At 38.0% G+C, this 17,707-nt stretch overlaps 1 protein-coding gene across 2 annotated transcripts in view; it reads left to right on the top strand.

The window, feature by feature from the left end:
- The window catches only part of CRCP (CGRP receptor component), a 33,103-nt gene extending 18,172 nt beyond the window's left edge, over positions 1–14,931 (top strand). For both annotated transcript variants that reach the window (XM_074923100.1, XM_074923099.1), the window contains exons 5-6: positions 5,310–5,367; positions 13,747–14,931. In XM_074923100.1, the coding sequence (XP_074779201.1) occupies positions 5,310–5,367; positions 13,747–13,890 (202 nt within the window). In that variant the 3' untranslated portion in view covers positions 13,891–14,931. The remainder of the gene's footprint in view (positions 1–5,309; positions 5,368–13,746) is intronic.
- Positions 14,932–17,707: the final 2,776 nt, after the last annotated feature.

Genomic DNA, 17,707 nt, shown 5'->3' with positions numbered 1-17,707 from the left:
GTCTTTGAGAGGTGATTTTTTATTGTGTTCTGTATTTCTAGTCTTCAGGAAACATGAACAGTTTCACTAATTGATTGTTTTAGTCACTATGTATAATTGGTTTTAATTTATTTCTGTTTTTACTGGCTCTGCCAGTAATCTTTCTGTGATAAACATGATGGAGGTCTACCTGTTTTAAAATAGCTCTTGGTAAATAATATTTGCATTCTTTAGTACAGACATGATATGGCTTTGGCTATTTGATCCTTTTTATTTGGCTCTGAAGTTTTGTTGGTGACAAATTGCAAAGATACTACTTTGAAAAACAAGAATATGAGAAAATTTATCTTACGAGTTCTTTTGTAAAAGTCAAATAACATGTTTTGTCTGGAGATGTGGTAGAGCTGTAGGATTGGATTGGGATATGTCTTGTTGCAAAAGTGAAGAAAGGCTAGTTTGAAAAGGCTCTGATCTGAGAACCTTGTATAAAGTATGAATTCATTAAACAGTGAATCTTTCTTTCCAAGTAGGGCTTTGGGAGGAGAGGAAAGTGTTTTACAAGTAGATCTCCTCATAGCTGCCCTGTGAGAGCTGAAAATGGTATCTCTGTTCTAGATGTCTGGAAACTGAGGCACTGACACATGCTTGGCCAGAGACCGTAAAGCAAATAACCCTGAAAGCCAGGACCAGAGTGCCAGGTTCTGCACCACGGTCAAGTGCTCCAGGCACAGAACCAAGCAGTTTCCTAGCTCTTGAGGAAAAACTGCTAAATCTTTTGTACACGTTCAGATTAATTGGTCAGATTTTTGTATGCAGACGATGTTCTTTAGTATCCTTTACCCAGGTCTGTTAGGACTTGGGCTTCCATGGAAGCCATGTCTCTCACTGCAGTTTTACAAGGGTGGGTTTTTTCTCTCACTGATTCCTTAAATGACTGGCTCTCAGTTTTAATTCTGGTCTAAAGGATTTCAGTACTTGTCTCCTGTCAATATTAAGGTTTTATATTTGTCCTTTCGTGACTTACGACAGTAGTAAAGGGCAGCAGTTATAAATACCTTATCTTTTTGACAATTAAGCAGCCAACAGTGGTGCTCTCAGTTCAGTGTTAAATTCAGCCATGCTCTTAATAGTCTCATGTTGTAAACATCAAGCTGCCAAGTAGATATAAGTGATTAGCATGGGAAAACAAAGGAAGTGTATTCACTGCTTCCAACCAACAGAGACGCATTTGGCTTTCATCCTTGATTCTCCAAAACCAAAGCAATCTAATAAATCTGGGGAACCACACTAATTCTGATGCCTTTGTGTCATCTGTAAAATCACAATAGTTAGAATTTAAGACCAGACCCTGTGCTGCCAAGGGGTTGTTAACAGGAGAGGGAGGAAAAATGTAAACAGTTATTCTGCAGGAGGGAAGAGAGAACATAGTCGCTACAGTGGAAATTGCCTTTAAATACTGTTTTATACTATAATTGATACAAAGGACCTTCTCCCCAGCATTCTCCTGTATTTTTACAGCCTGGATGCACTTTACATTTCATGGATACAAGGACAGATCCTCTTCAGGGCACTACAGAATCTCCAAGAGGAAAGTGGCAGTCTTGCCAGGGGTCATGACCCCACAGTGCTTTTCAGCATTATTTAGTGGAGCCGTCAGAGAACATAGCAATGTCTGCTGCAGTGTGCTCTCCCAAGGGCCTTTCCTTTTCTCCTCCATGCCACATCTAATCCCCATTCTTACACCTCCAAAACCCAGTGCCTTTAAAGCAGTCACGGCTTAATTGTTCCCTTTCAGTCTTACTGACTGTAAAATGGGAATAGTGATCCTTACTACTTCATACAAGATACACAAATAAGTGTGGGCAAGCTCAAGGAACTGCTTTGATAATTGGTGTTTCTTAGAAAATGCTTTGAAACTATTAAAATATTTGCTTTTGGAACGTATTTAGGCACCTTTTTTAAGGAGTAAGTTGATGGGCTGATGTGCAGGTAGAAACATCTACCTGTTCTTCAGTAAAAATAATTAATATTTCAGCTGTGAAATCTGAAATAGATATGAAATCTGCCACACTTATTGGCATTTATCCAGGTGCCAAATGTCACTTTATTGCAGACTTTTTCTGAAGACTGAGAAAAATCGTCTGATGTAGTTCTGTAGAAGTAGAAAAGAAGATTAAAAGGATGGGATGGTACCCAAATTGTTTGTACTTGTTTTTTAAACATTTTGAACAGTTCTGTGGTTGATTAAAATGGAGTAGTATTCTATTTTTTTTTCTCCTTTATAAAGTTTTAGTTTCTTATTCTCTTCTCCAATTTTCAAATTTAGAGAGGGAAGAAATAGGTATATTTGTAATGTGAATGCAAGATGTTGAATTGTGTATGCTTTTTTAATGGTAAATGAATATACAGGAGGATTTATTGGAGCTTTCTGTTATGAACTGTTAATATTTCACAAATGCTGCATTTAAAAAGTGCAAGCTTTTCTTTTGAAGTTGGAAGTCATGATTAAAATTATTTTCCAACATTGTATAAAAATGATGGCAAAATGTCTCAGGGTCTAGATGGAACAATTAAAAACTTTTATTTTTTTGCATTTTGGTTTTGTTACCAGCAGGCTGGGTCTAAAACCAACAGTCAGTGTGTCATCTCTTTGAAGCTGTTTTCTGTTCTTTATGGCTGTGAATACTCATCACAAAACTCTCTGGTATAATGAAGCTCAGTGTTTGGTATCAGCAGAGCTGTTGCCTTCACTGAGCCACAGTCTCCTGTAGTCCTGTTCCCATCATTAAATCACTTACAATCATGGACATTTTAGCTGAAGAGGGTCTGTTATATCATCCAATCTGTGGTAATACAGGATTTTTCCTTCAGGAGACATCAGCCAGGAAAATTTTATGCTAGTGCTGCTCGTTTGGTGGATAAATGAAGGGCCTTATTCTCTTTGGGAGTCAGCTGCCTGCTGCATTAAGTAGTAAATTCAGTCTCTTGACATGTACATGTGTGTGTGCATGTACACACCAGAAAGGCTTCTCCCGAGGAGCGAAAGCACCTTGATCTTTGACCGGGTATCGGTGCACATACATGAATGATTTAGAATTGAAGTGCCTGACAGCGTTATAAGCTGTTGGCTGGTGTTAGATTTCAAGGGCAGCCAGTGTGGGAGGCCCTTTGAAATGAGTCGGTATCTCTGAAGTGTCTCCAGACACATAGACATTGACCTGTTGGTTGGAAATGCCTGCATGGGAGAGCTGGGGCCGTGAGTTACAGCAGCTGTGTTCTGAAAGCCACCCACAAGTCCAATAAACCAGGGGGAAACTCTTCAGAATTAGTTTAAATAGGCATTAAAGATGCCCTTTAAATAATAATAAATTCCAACCTTTAGTTCTTCTGAAACAGCAGTTCACTACTGTATCACAAACTGGAAGATCGCGTATGTTAACTGTCACTTCTCACTTTAATGCATTAATGTGCGTAAGAGGTGCTGCATAGACATAGATGGCTGCTAGGAGAGGCTGCTGTGTCAAGTAATAATCATTAAAGATTTATTTTCCCCAGAAAAACGTACGTTCAAGTTCCTTTACTCAATGTATGTGTTATACTTTAATTGTATGCTTTTCTTTTAAAAGTGCATTTGTTATTGTTTCATACGCCCTTTTAAACATCTGTTGTATTTTTAGGAGTGTCGTATTATTGTGCTTTTCTGTTCTAAAACACAAAGCCTGGCTCGGATCATTAGCCATGCTGCTATTTAATGTTTTGAGCTTCTGAAATTAATGAAATATGCATTACTGGCATATGACAGCTGGTTTTTACTTTGTTTTCAGAATTATTTGTATTTAAGTAGGGTGTAACATTAGTAATTTTTGGCTGCAGAGCTATTGCCTACATGTTGTGGTTTGAATTTAATGAACATACTTGTTTGATCACATCTTCAAAAAAAAAAAAAAAAAGATTTTTAAATGTCAGTGAAATTTTCTCCCTCATACCCTTTCTTTTCTGTTTTAATGATCCAAATGTTTTAATGGATATTTGTGAGATCTTGTGATTTCTTGATGAAAAAGCAGAGCTATTAGTGTTTGGTTAAAATGAATCCAGCAAAGATGATGCTGGGTGAGCTTAATGATGGTTCTGAATGTATCAGGGATTTTGCCACAGGCTTCAGTGGTGCTAAACTGTCTCCTAGAATACTGAAGTGTTATGTGTTTAAGTACCAACATCAGAAAAGTTTTACTGACTCCTCCTTGTAGGCAGAGGAGAATGGAATTTGAACTATTAACAATACAGATGCAACATTGTTCATATCTATCAAATCAATTCATATTTATCAAATCAAAACAAGAGAAACTAATATTGATTGAAGAGCTTTTGTACTTGAGGGCACAGGACTCCGAATCTGAATGCATAGATTTCTATTTGCCTTAAAGTATGGACAGGTAATCAGAAGTGTTTGAATTACTGCAAATTAATGAATTACCACTTGGCTTTTAAACCACAATAAGTGACCATACCTTTACAACTCAGACGCTAGTTGAGGGCAATGGTGGGTTTTTTGCCATTTTCTGTATTTATTGCTACCTTGCTGCTCATGGTCATAGCAGTCTTTGTGGAACTGTGCGGTGAATCAAGACAAAAACAATTTAGGAAAATGAGGTTTACAGCCCAGCTCAGTCCCACACCTGGTTTGCTGCATGGTGCCTAACAGTTGTAGAAAAAAACTCAGAAAGGTAGATTTGTATGGGACAGAGATTCTTCTCCCAAAGATACATTTGTAAAATATGGCCTCAGCCCACTCTCATAACCTATGAAAAAATACATTGGCTTGAACCATGTGGGTTGCAGACAGTACATGTGATGAGTGGTTTCAAGCTGATTTTCTTTTTTTTTCTCATTTGCAATGGACTAAAAGAATAAACAAGTTATTGCTATTTGTCTGATGGATTGTAACTTCTTAGGTATGGTAATTATTCTTGTGGTCGTGTGTTCATAGCAAAAGAGTCTGTGATCTTTGAGTTGTTTAGCATTTCTGTACAGCGTTTTAACAAAGCAGTGCATGTTAGTTAATGCTTGTATGGTAATGACTAAGGGTCTCTACCTTGCCATCTTAGAGTAGAGGTGGCAACAGCAGTATGTCTGAACACACAAAGTACTGTATTTAAAATATCCAAATTATCATGGTGATTAGACACCAATGCAAACCCAGTGAGAATTATTCTTGGCAGTGGTGTTCCATCCCTAAATTAACAGGAATGTATTTGCATCTTACCAGTCATTTGAGGTGATCCTCAGATTATATAGTAATGTGGATTGTTTTATGCTTTGCTTTTAAACAGGGCAGAAAAGCTTCAGTTGCTGAACCACAGGCCTGTGACGGCAGTTGAAATACAGCTGGTAAGTAACAATACTCCGGACTGCTTAAAGCTTAAATGAAACCAGCTTTAACCTTGAAGATCAATTGAATAATTGCTTTCTCATGGTCAGTGATTGAATGTATCCCTTTATGCACATCTTTACATTCATGGTTTGAAATCCGCTCTGCTTCCTCTCTGAGACCTCCTTAGAGACTTGCCCATCTTTCTCTCAGACAGATTCTCCACCTCTCTTTGCTTCAGTGTCACATATTGAAAATGTCCAATGCAGTCATTAAAGGTTAGTTACAGTATTGCATCTAAGAATATATTTAACCTGAGTCTTTTTGCTGCTGCTTTGTAACCAAGTACTTCACTTTTTGACAGCTGTGATGACATGGTTGTTTTGATGGCAGGATTTTATGTTATAGTGAAACCAGACACGCTAAAAGGAATGAGTAATGACTGATACAGAATTTTGAGCAGTGGTGCAGAGTGAGAAATGGATATAAACAGATTTTCTGATGGAAAGTAGCCATTGTCTATCTGTTAAGCATAATTCTGATGTCAAGATGGATTGTCACTAAATAGATGGTTCTATTCTCTGAAGTGTCTCCTTCGGAATAAAAAATTCTGCGGTAATAGAGATTATTATAGTAAGGATATTATTTTAATAAAGATCTCTTACATTAAGAACATCTGTTTATAATCTTATCCTGAAACCAAACTGTGTAGTAACAGGATCATATTTTGCTGCAAAAAAGGGAAGGATTAAAGAGGTACCAGTAGGACTATTTTTCTTTTGTAGCCAAGGAGTAGACATTACAGTGCTGAAGGCATCTCATAAAAGGCTGCTTCTAGCTGAGGAATTAATACTGTGTTTTGTGATTGAAGAGATCAATGTCAATCATCAACCCAACCAAAAGCATTAAGGCTTCATGAGTTTTGCTTAGGAATTTAGTCACAGGCGATGATGTAGAGCCTGTCTCATGTCTTTGTTAGCTTCATGTGCTTACACACAGATTTACTATATTACCATACAGACCACAAAAGGTCTTTTTCTTCCTTTTTTTTCTTTAAATGCAGTAACCTGCTGCTTTCAGGTGACTGTGTGGTTTTGTCTGTTCTTTTCCCTCCTCCCCTTGTTGTCCTACCCGGTTCCTCATTATCCTACCTATCCATAAAATACTGAAAATAATTTTGCTCCTGTGTCATATTTGAAGCCCAGGAGGCAAGTGTAAGAAATTTGCACCTTTATGTTAGAAGTCAGGTTTCTGTAGAGCGTCATACTTTAGATATTCCAAGGTTTGTAATGTCAAAGTTAGGTAAAACTCATTGCTAAAACTTACAGAATGCAGATACGAGATTTGAGTGCAGTGTCAGTCCATTACTGATATGTAACCCTTCTCTTATGATCAAAAGCAGCTTGTGGAAAATGTAATAATACATTTGGGGACTAGCCTGAATTTGTATTGTCATGAAAGTATTGGGGATGGAGTCACTTCTGTTCCATTGTGATGCCCCTGTAATTCCCAGGAGGAGTTTCTCCAAAACTAGTATTGCAGTAATCTAAGTTGACGGGATTGTTAACACTGTGTTAAATTAAGCCTCCCTAAAATTGCAGTTCATTTATTCTTTCATCAAAGCACATCAAGTCTTTTGAGCTCAGTAACTGCTAGGAAATTGCAGGCCATTTTTGTTAGTGAAATACAGAGACTAGAAGCCATAGCAAGGAAATGATTTTACTGTTTGATTGCTGTCTTGAATCATTTTGGGTTTTGGTGAGGACAGGGGAAAGAGACTGTAGCAGTGCAGCATCTTTGAACACAAAAACCCTCTGTCTTCCCTGAGCATCTCTGAGTATAAAATAATGCAGAGCACTAGAGGCTGCCAGCATTTTCTTCATTGATGTTGGTGGGGAGAAGATTACCCATGCACAGATTTTATGCAAGCAAATCAATTCACTGCAGTGGACGGATGAGAGACAACGTATAGGGAGGTGGATACTAGGTCTAAAATTGCCCCAGTTCTCCTTTGTTCAACTTGTCCCTGCCACTCGAAAGCTTTTGGGTCACTCCTGAAATTGAATCGGAAATAAATGATCATGAAAACTTCTGACTACTTCATATAATGTAGGCAAATCAATTTTATTTTTTAAAAAAGCTTTAAACAAAATGCCAAACAAGCCATGTCTCTGCCTCTCGGTTACTCAAATATTTTGATGTCTCAAACTTTTACTCAGTGCTGCCTGTCCATGGAATGGAGTCAGATTCACCTGATAGGCTTTTAACAGTTGATGTGAAAGGATAGTTATATTTACTACTGCTTGTTGCTTTTTTGCCTTTCCAACTTTTTGTTTTTTTAATTTCCCTGTATAACATTCCTTGTCTTTAGTTGTATGCAAGCAATAATTTTGATAAAATTGTATTTAAGCTAAAAAGCAATTTTATGTTGTGATCTTCTGATCTCAAATTCTTTTTTTAAGTCTTTATGCATAAATTGCTGTAATTGTTCGTATTTGTCTTTTCCGAACTGTGTGCCAGGATTTATTTTCAAACAACAATAGCAACAAAAGGAGCATGAAATCCTAATTCATATCCCACAGGGTAAAACACTGTACACATTGCAGCTATCTTGACCTCGTGTTTTAATCTTTAACATATGTTGTTCCTGGCACAGTGATTCACAAAGGAGGAAAAAAAAAAAAGGACAGTGATGTTGATCTAACCATGACAGTGGCCCAGCTTTACTTAATGCTGAACATGATGGGTTTGAAGATTAAGCATCTTTTTTTTTCTAATGAACAAATTGCTCCACATTCTTCTCTCTGAATGGAAAAGTAGATTTTAATTCTGTGCTTTTGAAAACTAAATTTCCATCTCTGACAGCTTCATACCTCGTGATATGTGCTCTGCATAACCAGCCTGGCAGATTCTTTTGTTGTTGAATAGAAAATAATAAAGTAAAGTATTCTTCTGGAAATGGAAGATGTTAGAGGATTTATTTTCTCAACAATATAGGTTGCTTCCCACTCTGCATACTTGGTTAATTATGTCTGAGGGACATTAATCCAGTCATTCAGTCTTTTACTTTATTTCTTTTTTATGTGCTTTTTTTCTATTAGCGTGTCGGTGCTGAACAATTTCAGATTACTGCTCAAAGGAGGAAATAGCAGTCATTTTCTCATAAAATATGTACCTCCTACACTGGAGTTAAATTATGTGCTTGATAGCTTTGGAAGAGATCAGAATCCCTATTTCCTTTTTTTAATGTAGTTTAATGGTTATTTTTAAAATAGAATTTTTATCTTATTATTCAAATAACCCAACACCTTTTAACACACAGGTTGTTCTGTTCTGTGATGCTGAGGTTTGTTACCCATCAAATATTACTTAGTCTTGAGAGAGTTTCTCAACTTTTTCAGGACTTTTTAGGGTTCTTCAGTGTGGCTTTCTTTATTCTTCAACATTTGCAGTGTGTTGTGTGTCTTAGGAGGCTAAATGAAATACACATTAGCACTGAAAGCTTGAAAGAAGGACAGTGAGGCTGATGAAGTCTCTTATACTTTGCTTTTACTTGGGTAAGTAAAAAAGATAAGGTATAGTTATAATTAGGGAAGGCATGTTCCTAAACTGTTTGTCCTTGTTTCACCAAGTAAAAAAAAAAATTAAAATGTAGACAAGTATGCCTGTGTCTGTGTTCATATTTAGTACTTACACATGTACATGGCACTATGAACATACAGGTTTGCACATTTATTTTATGAATAAACATTTTAATCTTTTAAATCATCTTGACAGTCAGGCTAGCTGTTATTTTCTGATTTACCTTCTCGGTAAAGAAAATCTTTAAAAGCTTCTGAAAATTGCTTTCTGCCATGAGAATTTATCAGCAGGTTTTAATGTGACTTATGGCTTAATGTAATTCTATCATTACGTTCTGATTTGGTAATTGTGGTTGTTCCTCTGAGAAATCCATACGTAGTGCTCAATTTAAAAAAGCTACTGTTAAAATGTGCAGCTGGGAAGGGCTGCATGGTAGTAAAATATTCCACATACACATTTGTTTAATAAGCACAGCTCTGGTTCCCAGTAGCAGTTATGTTACTGAGCAAGGCATCTGCCAGCGCTTTAATTCTGCACTTGGCGAGCGATTTGTCTTTTTGTTCTCTTGTAGCAAGATTCAGTGATGGATGTTGGATGCATGTTTCATTTTGCTGTGTTAGAAAGCCAGTGCAAAGGTGTATCTGGAGAGGCAGAAGAGAACTGGGATCATTTTATTGACGTATTCTCCATTTAGTAAATGTTTGCCTAATTTTAAGCTTAAAATCCAGTTAAACTAGTTGGACCTCTTGAGTACTTGAAATTAAGTCAAAACATAAGCTGTGGCTTAACAGTTAAGGTTCAAGGTGCTTAAGCAGGTGAAAAATTGGTTATTAGACTTGTAAATAAAGGTAGCATTGCTCTCAAAGGTGAGCAGTACTGTGGCTTCAGCTGCCTTCTGAATATTTTGTATATATTCCACAGTTCTGAAGATCTGGCTGTTTTTGTCAATACATTTATCACTAAACTAAGAAGCAACACTAGGTACTCAGGCTTGAAAAATACATACTAGCTGCAGGGGGATCATGCCTCCTTTTTTTTTTTTTTTTTTTTTTTTTTTCAGCTAGAATTTTATGCCAATTAAATTACCAAATACAGTTTTCCTGCTTCTTCTTTCCTTGATTCCTTCTTTGGTCATCTTGTAGATTATATTTAGAGCATTAGCCTGGGGGGAAAATGAAATGTGAGAATTTCTTACTGTAGGAATATATTGCAATGAGAATTTTAAGCTGTTAGTGGTTTGAGTCAAATAGAAGATCTTACCGAGGCCTGACTTGACTAAGTTGATCTTGACCACGTAGTTGCATTTCATAGAAAATACATAGTGTGTATATGTAGGAATTGCATTAATACACTATAACATTTGCTACCAAACCACTGTAGTTTATTTTGGGATGGTATAGACTTGAATGCTGAAATGCAGTAGCAACTTGGGAATTGTTTATTACAAGAAGTAGCATAGCTGACATGCTTACTGCCTTTCTCTTGTGTTCATTTCAAGAAAATCCTTGCTCTCAGCCCTAAGGAGGAGACATGCTTGTCTTGCTGCACATCAGGGTGCTTTTTATCTGTAAATTGTGTTACTGTAACATTGTCCAATTCTGTTACTTGCACAAATCCCTGAATATTGAACATGCACGGTTCAGCAGAGCTTTGGTTGACGATACCCTACACTTTGCACATGGCATCATCTGTGAGGATAATCTGTTTCCATTTGGTGTCTGTGGCACTGCCAACATAAACATCTTATGTCATACACTTATTAAAAACACTTGCATTTTTGTTTTCCTTAGTATGAAGTCTGCATTCCTGACTGCTTATGGTTTGAATCTCTTGCTTGAGCAGTTTCAGCCAAATGTGAGTTAGAGGGTAGCAAGGGTTTTTGATAAGTTATTTTTTCATGTGTTGATAAAATTCTTGCTGGAAAAGTAGGTATTTGAATGACAGTTGTTTCTTTTTCCCTCTGAGGCTTTTTCTTACACATAATTTCTCCTCTGAGCATCATAACATTATATCCTAGTACTATCAGTAGCAAAGGTATTTTGTCTCATAGTTGTAAATCAGAAGACTGTGAACATCTGTTGAATCTAGAATAAGCCTCTGAGTGACCTGTTTCCCTTGATATCTGTTTTCCTTTAGGACAGTTCCATTGCTCTCTGTGCTTAATTTTTGCATTTTTGCTTCTGGCATGCTGCTTTGCTGCTTCCTAATTGCTTATGTTTTCCTAAGTTGCTGCTTAGGCTGTTTTCCTGAAAGGTGAAAAAAATTGATTTTTATAGCTTATGCTTTTGGTCCTTTGAACTCTTGAATCGTGTCACAGTGAAATAGCACTGAAGCATCAGCTTGAATAATAAGGTGTCCGTCCTGCCACATGTAGATGTCTGTCTGTCACTAGTTCCTGGTGTGGGAGCTGGCAATGCGTGGCTCGGAGGCACCGAGAGGTGAGCCCTTGATGAGTTTTGCTGCAGTAGTTCACAGAATTACCACTTCCCTCTGGCAGATACTACAGATCTGTCAGCAGAAGAGAATTGGGAGCTACATTACCCACTCCTCAGTGCAGTATCTGGCATCTTTCTTTAAAGATGCTTTTCTTAACAGTTTAATGAGACATCAGTTGTAGCACCAAAGTATCTGAAACATGAGAGACTATTTTCTTTCATCAACTTTCTGGTAAAGTGTGATTTCTTAAACTGCCAGAGCAATCACCAGAGCTCATCTGTCGCTGTCCCAAGTGATATCTGCAGTTTGTCAGTCTTGCAGGCTTCCATGTTCCGCCAGTACAAATGGCATCAATCTGGTTGTTCGTACTGGGAGTTGGGCTGTTATTCATTCAGCACTGAGGAGCATGTACGAAGCAGTGATTAGTCACTCACGCAAGTATATTCTACCTTAAATGCAGAAGTCGAGAGGAGTTGATGCTGATCTAGAAATCACTCTCTATTACCTGTCTAAGTTCTGATCAAATCCTTGTGTATAACTCTGGATACGTGAAGCAGGCACCTAAAGGAGAAAATATTTGGAGAGGAAAGGGAGAGGGGATATATAGGGAAGGATAAAATTTAAATGAGAAAGAAGGGTGGACTTCATGTGATTCAATAAATCAAATTAAACTAGGCAAGGTGCCATTTGATCAGAAAGCAGTGAGATAATAATGAATGTGGGAGACATTGAGCACTAAGCGATAAATCATTCTGCCATAAGTGATACTGCCTGTCCAAAGGATGTGGGCTTTTTCTTTGTATGGTTCGTGCTGCTATGGGGCTGTCACCTTTAAAATTAAATGTAACGGTAAGTAATAACGATGTAATCCAGTCCAAAAACCAGCCTGATAATCCTGTACAAAATTTAATAGCATAGGTCATCCATAGAGTAATGGCTTTGTCAGCAGTACTGGCAACAAAAGAGTGTATGTAGGCTCTGTAACATACCTTATTGTATAAAGTTGATGCTCCAAGGTATGCTAGTCAAGCTGCCGAGAATGATCTCCTCTGAAATTCAGCTTAGCAGGCAATTACCAGCACTTCAGTAGCTGCAGCAGTTGCTTATGTTAGGAGGATTTTTAGTATATTTTAATGCATCGTGTATAGTATAGCAGCTGGCAGTAATGAGAGCCAGGGCTGTTTTTCAAGCCACTATAGTTCTTGAACTAACTGTACTTGGAAAGCCACTCTCCAGAGAATTGCATCCTTTGATCAGGATGTCCCCAAAAACAGTCATTTGCAAATGGACATTCGCTGTCTGCCTTTTGCTGCATGAGTGGATTCTAGTGTGCTCGCTTTCCTCTCCTCAAGGGTCTGTGGATAATGGCTGATGAAAGATGATCAGATTGTGCAAGGAGGGTTCATAGGACATTGAAGGAAAAAAAAAGTTAATTGAATATACCACTCTGCTTTTTAGAAGGCAAGATTCATCTGAATAGCTGACAATTTATAGCTAGAACTGATTAAACCTGCGTTGACTTGGAACCGTAATTAATATAAATCACTGCTCTTCAAAGGACATTTTAAAAGACTTTGTATAAGAAAGAAAATCTCAAACCCCGCAATCCTAATTGGTTTCATTTGCGTTTGAAGAGTTCTTTTGGCTTGCTTTTCCAGTCCTCTGACAAGCTTTTCCTTTTAACAGCTGCCTATAAATTAGGGCAGTTGTTTTTAATGGTAGCAGTGATGTAAGAGTTCCCACAGCTCCAGAGTGAGAGTAGGTCCCTAATTAACCTTATGGAATTTTATTGTTGATTCATGACAGCATGTTTTGTGTTGCGCAGAGCTTTTGTGTGCCTTTATATTCAGGAATCTCACAATCCAAGCAAATTCCAATGAAGTATAGGTGCTGTAGCATTAGGTGGTTTCTTTTATGGCCTGATTACTTACAGTCTAGGTGCTCGGGAAGATACCAAGGTTCAGGTAACTGCTCTCATGTTATCTCATTTCAATTCTCACATGAAAGCACAGGAATTTAGGAATATAGGTCAGGAGGGTAGGTCTGTACATGAGCTAAATGAAAAGCCTTGCTCAATGGTGTGTAGGTTGAGAGGCGTTAGGAGAAAGCAGGGAGGAAAGCCTGTTCTGAGTGTGTTGTTTTCCTTGTAAAGAAAGCAAGGTCTCATTGTGGAGTGCCAATTGTAGTGGATAACAATGGAGCTCTTCTTTCTTTTTTAAAATATTGCAAGAATTCCACTTTGTAAAATGCTTTTGTAATGAGCTGACTATGTCTTGCATCCACTGAGAATAGTATTTCCCAGTTAGTTGAGTCCTTCTGTTTGGAGCTGAGGAAGGAAGTATGGATTTAATGAATACAATAGATTGTTTTTTGCCTTGCAGATGGTAGAAGAAAGCGAGGAAAGGCTAACAGAAGAGCAGATTGAGTCACTTCTCCAGACAGTCACCAGTATTCTTCCAGGGGATCCGGAAGAACAACAAAGAGACTCGGCAATGGCAACCGAAGACAAAGGTGACCAAGCGTAGGAGGCATCTAGACCAAAGCTGCCAACAACATCAGCAGAAGAGAATCAGCTAATATTTTTCTGTTTTTTACTTGATACCAGTTTAATCTTGTATTGGACATCATTGTAAAATATGTTACAATTTTTATTACTCAGAGGTGATGAGGGAAGCAATTGTTTACAAGAAATCATGGAAAAGGACACTATTGTTTCAGCATTTTGTCATAAACAGGGATGGTAGTAACTGAGTTTGTAATGCAGCAGTCTGAGAAATTATGGGGCACAGAATCTGAAGCTTTTGTATTTTTTCCATTACCCCTGTAACAGCTGTACATTTGAATAGGCTTATATATAGCTGGCAATGTTTTAATTATCACAGCAGTACTATAATTATAATTGCTTTCATATGCTTTTGAATTGCCCAACTGGTTTTCAGAATACAGTCTACAATACAAAGCCAACTTTTGGAGCTGTTTGTGAGAAGGGCTGTTTTCAGTGATCAGAACATAGAGTAATGTACAAGAACTGCTTGGAATCTGGCCAGACGATTTCAAGTAGGCTGTTGGCATCGTGGAAATGAGAGGATCTGTTGGTAGGGTAACTGTTCTCAAGGGTGTCTGACAGTCCATACTTGATAAAAGAGAGGTCCAGATCATCAGCTAAATCAACATACTGCCACTGAAATTAGCTGAGTTGGACTAGTTTACAGCAGTTGAGACTCCAGACTCAAATGTTAAGGCTCTTAGTAAGAGAAACAGAAGAACATTTAGGCATGAGGTGTGTATTTTCCCTTTGAAGGTTCATTTGTTCCAGTATTTATATATCGACAAGTCAGTCTTGTGAACATGCTTTCGACTGTGGAATAAATGAATGAATCGACACTGAAGTGAAGTCCTGATCTGGTTTAGAAGAATGAGAATCAGTCCTGGTTGAAGCAGAATTTTCTGTGTACTGAGCTTTTGTCTGATTAAAGATTTCAGGATCAAGTATTTGATGTTGAAAGCATTGATGATTACAATAAATCATTTGTGTATATATACATAAAGACATGAGTTACACACGGCACTGGTTTTATACTGTGACTGCAAACTATTCTTTTACAATTATAATGTGCGGGAAATAAAGTTTGAAGTATATCCTGGGAATTTTGAGGCTTATAGATGAGGTTTCAGATCTTGAATCAGAATATCTGACTTTTTTTTTTTTCCCCCTGTTTCTGTCATGACTTTATTTTAGGCAAAGAATTTAGGCTTTCTAAGCTTTAGTTGTGCCATATATGAAAGGGAGTGATAAGTTCCAGTGTCTGGGGGATTTATGATATGCATTGTCATGGTATTTTAAGCTTCTTTGATGTTCGGAGAGAAAAGGAAATGATTGGAAAATATATTTGTTACATCGCAAAGATAATTTACCTTCTTAAATGTATTCAAGGCTGGAGGCTAAAGGTACGTTTTGACTGGGTAAGTGTAGTATTAGAGGGGGAAAGTCCTTGGTGGGTTTTGTGATACATCAATATATATTTTTTTTCTGTAAATCTGCAAGAAAACAAGAGATAAGTAGATCATATTATGGGATGACATGCAGTTAATTTTAAAATTAGCATTTTTACTCTTAGCAGTCACGGGTGTTGTTTGACATGCTGTGGCCTTGGGCTGCAAGTGTTTACATTTTTATCTGTCTCTTTCTAAAATTATTGAAGCATGTTTTAAACTCACAAAAAGCAGATGGAACCAGATCGCAAGTGTCTTTAGCCAGCAAGAATATTTTAACAGACCTCTGAAGTTAGATGCTTCATCTTGGGAATTGCTGATTTGTTATCGTAATGGATTTTTGCCAGCATCCGTGTTGTCTTCTGTTGTATGCATATTGTACAAAGTACAAGAACTCGTTCACTTGCTATTATATTTAACCTTTTTATCAAAATCAGTTCCAGATGCATACATATTTTAAACTTGTGCAAGTGCATGAATAACTTGTTCAGTCTCAGTTAAGATACGTAAACTATAATTTCCCTAAAAATGCAATACTAAGTAACATTTGAAGAGATCTGGGATTTTGACATCTGCATTACATCAAGAAATCACTTTTAAATCTACTCTCTGCTCTCTGGCTGTGTAAGCACAGGTGAGGAATTACTCTGGCTCTGAGAGCAGGTTTCACGTTGTGTTGTTTACTCTCGGGTGTGTTCTTTGGAAACCTGAGACTCAGAAATGGTTTATGGAAAGCAAATTTCATCTTGCTTATGTGATACCATTTTTACGGTGTCCTGTGTATTACATAAAAGTTGTGCTTGTCTCCCAAGGCTGCTTTTTTGTTTTCGTAACCACTTGGTTATCTAACACAATAAATGTACTCTGCTAGTTCTGTTGAAGGGGACAAGATGGCAGGAAGAGAGGGGCACTCTGAGGTGTCACGTGCGTGTTGAGTATTTAAAAGCATGGTCTGTAATTTTGAGAAGAAAAGGGCAGAGGACTCGGCCCTTTCTGAGTATTTAAGAAGTGCATATTCTTTTTAGCTGTCTTAATTTCTTGCGTGTTCCTCCCTTTTATTTTGTATCTGGGGGGCTTTAGCTGATTGACAGCACTGCTTAGGGCAGCTCTTGTGCTGTCAGCACCCCTCTGGAAGAAATGGGGAATGAGCTGCCAGAATTTACCTGAGCTTTCAAGCTGTTTGTGAGGTGCTGGGGGTTTTCTTTTCATAAATTTAAGCCCAAGAATGACAGCTCTCTTTAGGATTGGCAGTCCTCTCTGGAGAAGTTTTATTAGCGAGAAGGTTTGTTTTATAGGAAGAGAAGGAGCTGTGACTCCTACCTGGCCGTGCTCTGGTGCTGGGAAAGGGAAATAAGTACGTTGGAAACATATGACTGCAGGGAATTTTGTAGAAGATAGAGGAAATCCCTACCGATGAGCTGAGCAGCTTTAGTGGTGGTTGTGCTGTGGCAGGGCTGTGTGTGAGCCTGTCGCCCATCACTGAAATGCAGAATTTGACCAGCTCTCCTTTTCTTGCAGGGAGCAAAATGCACTTTGTTTGTCTGTATTTGTGTGGCAGATTTACTAGATAAAGGTGTGTAGTCTCAATTAGAAGAAGCAAACCCAAAAATTTTGGAGTTCTGGTTTTCTTCTGAAGCATGTCTTCAAACAACATTGAAGTAGGACATGGAAATGACATTCAAGCCTAATGCATCAGTGTGCTGGAAGGGTTAAACAACATCTACAGAGTTTCTTGAAGTTTAAAAGTGTTTATACAAATGTTTTTAAAAAGGTCCTGTCATAAACAGTTCTGTCCATAACTTTTTCCTTACTAAAATCTCTACTGGTTGTAGACAACCTATTGCTTTCAAAGTCATCCAAACCGGGCAGATTTACACTGGTTGAGAATTGTGCCCTAAAAGAATTAACCAGTCACATCACGGTAGGGTGTCAGGGGTGGATGTCTGCAGCTGCTGTAATCCTAGCAGATCTCTGAAACATGAAGAATAATCATACTGGACATATTTTTGAAACTGTCATACCTTAGAAGAAATAAAGTTAAGAAATTGAACTAGAACACAGCGGAGTCGTTGCAGACTGAAGTCAGGATGTGCCCTGGAGCAAATTCCTGCTGGTCCCAGACCTGTCTTGGAGGCTGGACTTGGAGGGACCGGGGTGAGCTGCTGGCTGTGTAATTTGTACTTTTTGTCCCGTTGGAAATACGTGTTTCTCCCAACTGATAGTTGAAGGGGAAAGACCCGGCTGACCCTGCTTGAGTCAGGCGGGTTGGACTAGGTGGTCGCCAGAGCTCCCGTCCAACCTCCATGTTTCTGTCAGTCTGCTTTCCCTTCCTCCTGCTACCCACTTGGG

Source organism: Athene noctua, chromosome 19, assembly GCF_965140245.1.
Source record: "Athene noctua chromosome 19, bAthNoc1.hap1.1, whole genome shotgun sequence".
In the NCBI taxonomy this organism is placed as follows: Eukaryota; Metazoa; Chordata; class Aves; order Strigiformes; family Strigidae; genus Athene; species Athene noctua.
The sequence above is the reverse complement of the archived record's forward strand: the minus strand, read 5'-3'. Positions and strand labels throughout refer to the sequence as shown.